Below are 2,939 nucleotides of genomic sequence, written 5' to 3'. Positions count from 1 at the left end.
CCAAACAAGTGTCTGTTCGGCGCAAGGAGAAGATGTTTCTTGGGCTACATAGTCATCGAGTGAGGCATTGAGGTGAACCCCAGCAAAGTAAAGGTACTGCAAGATATGCTGCCTCCATGAAATTTAAAGGAAGTTCAGCGTCTCATCGATCGAATAACAGCATTATCTCGGTTCATATCCAAGTCATCCGACCGGAGCCTACCCTTCTTCTGGATATTGCGTCGAGCCACCAAATTCCAGTGGGACGAAGAGTGCGACCAGGCCTTCAAGGAACTCAAGGCGTATCTGAACTCGCTGCCTGTATTGGCTAAGCCAACTGCCGGTGAGCCGCTCTGAATCTATCTTTCCTCGACCGAGCATGATGTCGGCTCAACGTTGGTTCGGCAGAACGACGAAGAGCAACCAGTGTATTTCCTTAGTCATATTTTAAAAGATGTTGAATCCCGCGACACTGGTCTCGAGAAGTTTGCCTTTGCGTTAGTTCTGGCCGCTCGGAGGCTTCGCCCATATTTCCTCGCGCACACAATCATCGTGAAGACCAACAACCCCCTGGGGAGAGTCCTCCTCAATCCAGAAGCGTCAGGACGACTGTCCAGTGGACAACAGAACTCAGCAAATTTGACATTCAGTATCAGCCCCGAACGGCCATTAAGGCGCAGTCCTTGGCGGACTTCATCACTGAAGTATAGAATCCCGAGCCAAAAGCCACTTAGAGGATATATGTGGATGGATCGTTCACTCGGCAAGGAAGCGAGATTGGTATACTACTGATCTCCCCCAGGAAGAGCGGATGCATCTGTCCGTTCGGCTGGATTATCGGGTGACCAACAACGAGGCCGAATACGAAGCACTCATAGCAGGCCTGCAAGCCGCGCGGCACGTTAGAGCCGTCAAGGTTTTAATTCACTCGGATTCCCAATTAGCCGCTCAGCAGCTTATCGGGACATTCGAGATAAGTAACACTCGATTCAAACTCTACGCAGAGGCCTTCAAAAAGTTGAAGGCCAATTTCCGAGAGGACATTATACACAAGATTCTCCGAGCGAAGAATCAGGTGGCGGACGAACTGGCCAAACTAGCTAGCTCGCTATCACCCATCGTTATCACATAGTCGATCGAGAAGGTGTCTTTGGTGGCGTATATTGATCGGATGGAGGGACTCACTTTCCCAGGCGATTAGAGGACGACACTGATAGAGTTTTTGCGATCGGAAGTTACACCGTCTGATCGAGAGGAGGCCCGACTACTCAGAAAAAGGGTCGGTTGGTTCACACTGATCGGAGACCAACTCTACAAGAAGGCTTTTTCTAGGTCGTTGCTTAAGTGCATTGGATCGGAAGACGCCAACTACATACTGCAAGAAGTACACCAAGGCTCCTGTGAGGGACATCCGGGTGGTCGGTTGCTGGCGAGGAAGATCTTGCTAGCCAGATATTTCTGGCCGACCTTACAAGCAGACGCCGCTCGAACAGTAGCCACCTGCTTGTCCTGTCAGAAGTACCATAACCTTTCACACCGACCTACTGAAGAAATGAAGGCTTCCATGGTATCATGCTCGTTTGACCAATAGGGTATGGACATCGTGGGGCCCTTCCCCATGGCGATAGGTCAGCGGAAGTTCTTGCTTGTTAGTGGATTATTTCTCCAAATGGGTCGAAGCAAGAATAACTGAGCAAATGGTCCAGAAGTTTATTTGGCAACACATCATCTATCGATTAGAGATTCCGCGTCGATTCATCTGAGACAATGATAGACAGTTCGCCGGGCAGAAACTCAAAGAATGGTGCGAGGGGTACGACATTCAGTAGGTCTTCACCTCTGTATCATACCCTTAAGCAACAAACAGACTGAATTCGCCAATCGAGAGATCTTGCGGATCTTGCGGGTTCGACTCAACCATGTCAGAGAAAATTGGGTGGACGAGCTCCCCGGCGTGCTATGGACCATCCGCACGACCCCTAAGGAAGGTATGGGAGTAACCCCATTCCACTTGGTGTATGGAGGTGAAGCGGTCGTCCCCGTCGAGATCAGAGTTGAGTCTGACCGGATGCAGAGCTACAGCGAGTACAACGCCGAGCGGAGGCTATTGGAGCTAGACCTGGTGGATGAGGCGCGCGCTAAGGCCTCCGTTCGGCTGATGGCCTACAGGCAAAGAATGCGGCAAAACTACAATAGGAGGGTGATTCTGAGGTCGTTCCAGGTCGGGGACCTCGTATGGAAGAAGGTGAAGCCAGTCGGTGATGTCACCAAACTGGAGGCTCCCTAGGTCGGACCCTTCAAGGTCATGGAAAAGCTCCGCTCAAGCGCTACTACCTAGAGAACGAGGACGGACGGTGATTAGAACGTCCGTGGAGCGCCAACCATCTCCAGCCGTACCGAGCTAGATGAAATGTGCGTTGATGTAATTAATGTCAAGTATTTTTCATTTTCCTGCGCCCTTCGACTACAGGATTGAAATCAAAAGCGAAAGGTTTGCACAATTATCGCCGAACGGGGAGTCTTCATCAAACCGTTGAGTGACGACGTTAAATCCAGGTCTCCACCGACGGTCGAACGACGACCTTAAACTCCTGCCTTAGAAGACCGTCGAGCGGCGACGTTAAACCCAGGTCTCCACCGACGATCGAGCGACAACCTTAAACCCGAGGCTTCATCAAGCCGTCGAGCAGCGACATTAAACCCCAAAGTCGAGTGGCGATTATAAACCCCATAGGTATGACCCTAATGAGTTCAATAATGGATATGTATCGTCTGTCTGGGATTGAAAGGCCAAAAGCTTAATAAGAAGGCAAGCAAATATGTGAAGAAACGCCAAACAACTTCATTGATAACGAACAAAAAGTTGTCGAGTGGCAATCAAACATGCAACACTTTGTTACAGAAGCCCTCCTCACTGAATGTAATCAAAAGCTTCGTCAGGAATAGAGTTGAGGAGCTGG

General features: G+C 50.1%; 1 protein-coding gene across 1 annotated transcript; it reads left to right on the top strand.

Moving 5' to 3' along the window:
* Window positions 1–1,780: 1,780 nt before the first annotated feature.
* Window positions 1,781–2,266, top strand: LOC122044262. Its single transcript, XM_042604779.1, has one exon. The coding sequence runs from the start codon at window positions 1,781–1,783 to the stop codon at window positions 2,264–2,266; it is 486 nt and encodes a 161-aa protein (XP_042460713.1).
* Window positions 2,267–2,939: the final 673 nt, after the last annotated feature.

This window comes from Zingiber officinale, chromosome 2A, assembly GCF_018446385.1.
Source record: "Zingiber officinale cultivar Zhangliang chromosome 2A, Zo_v1.1, whole genome shotgun sequence".
In the NCBI taxonomy this organism is placed as follows: domain Eukaryota; kingdom Viridiplantae; phylum Streptophyta; class Magnoliopsida; order Zingiberales; family Zingiberaceae; genus Zingiber; species Zingiber officinale.
Note: the sequence above shows the minus strand (reverse complement) of the source record. Positions and strands in the feature narration are given on the sequence as shown.

Excerpts from the sequence above, each read along its gene's own strand:
- LOC122044262 (XM_042604779.1), top strand. The coding sequence starts at position 1,781 with ATGGTGCGAGGGGTACGACATTCAGTAGGTCTTCACCTCTGTATCATA.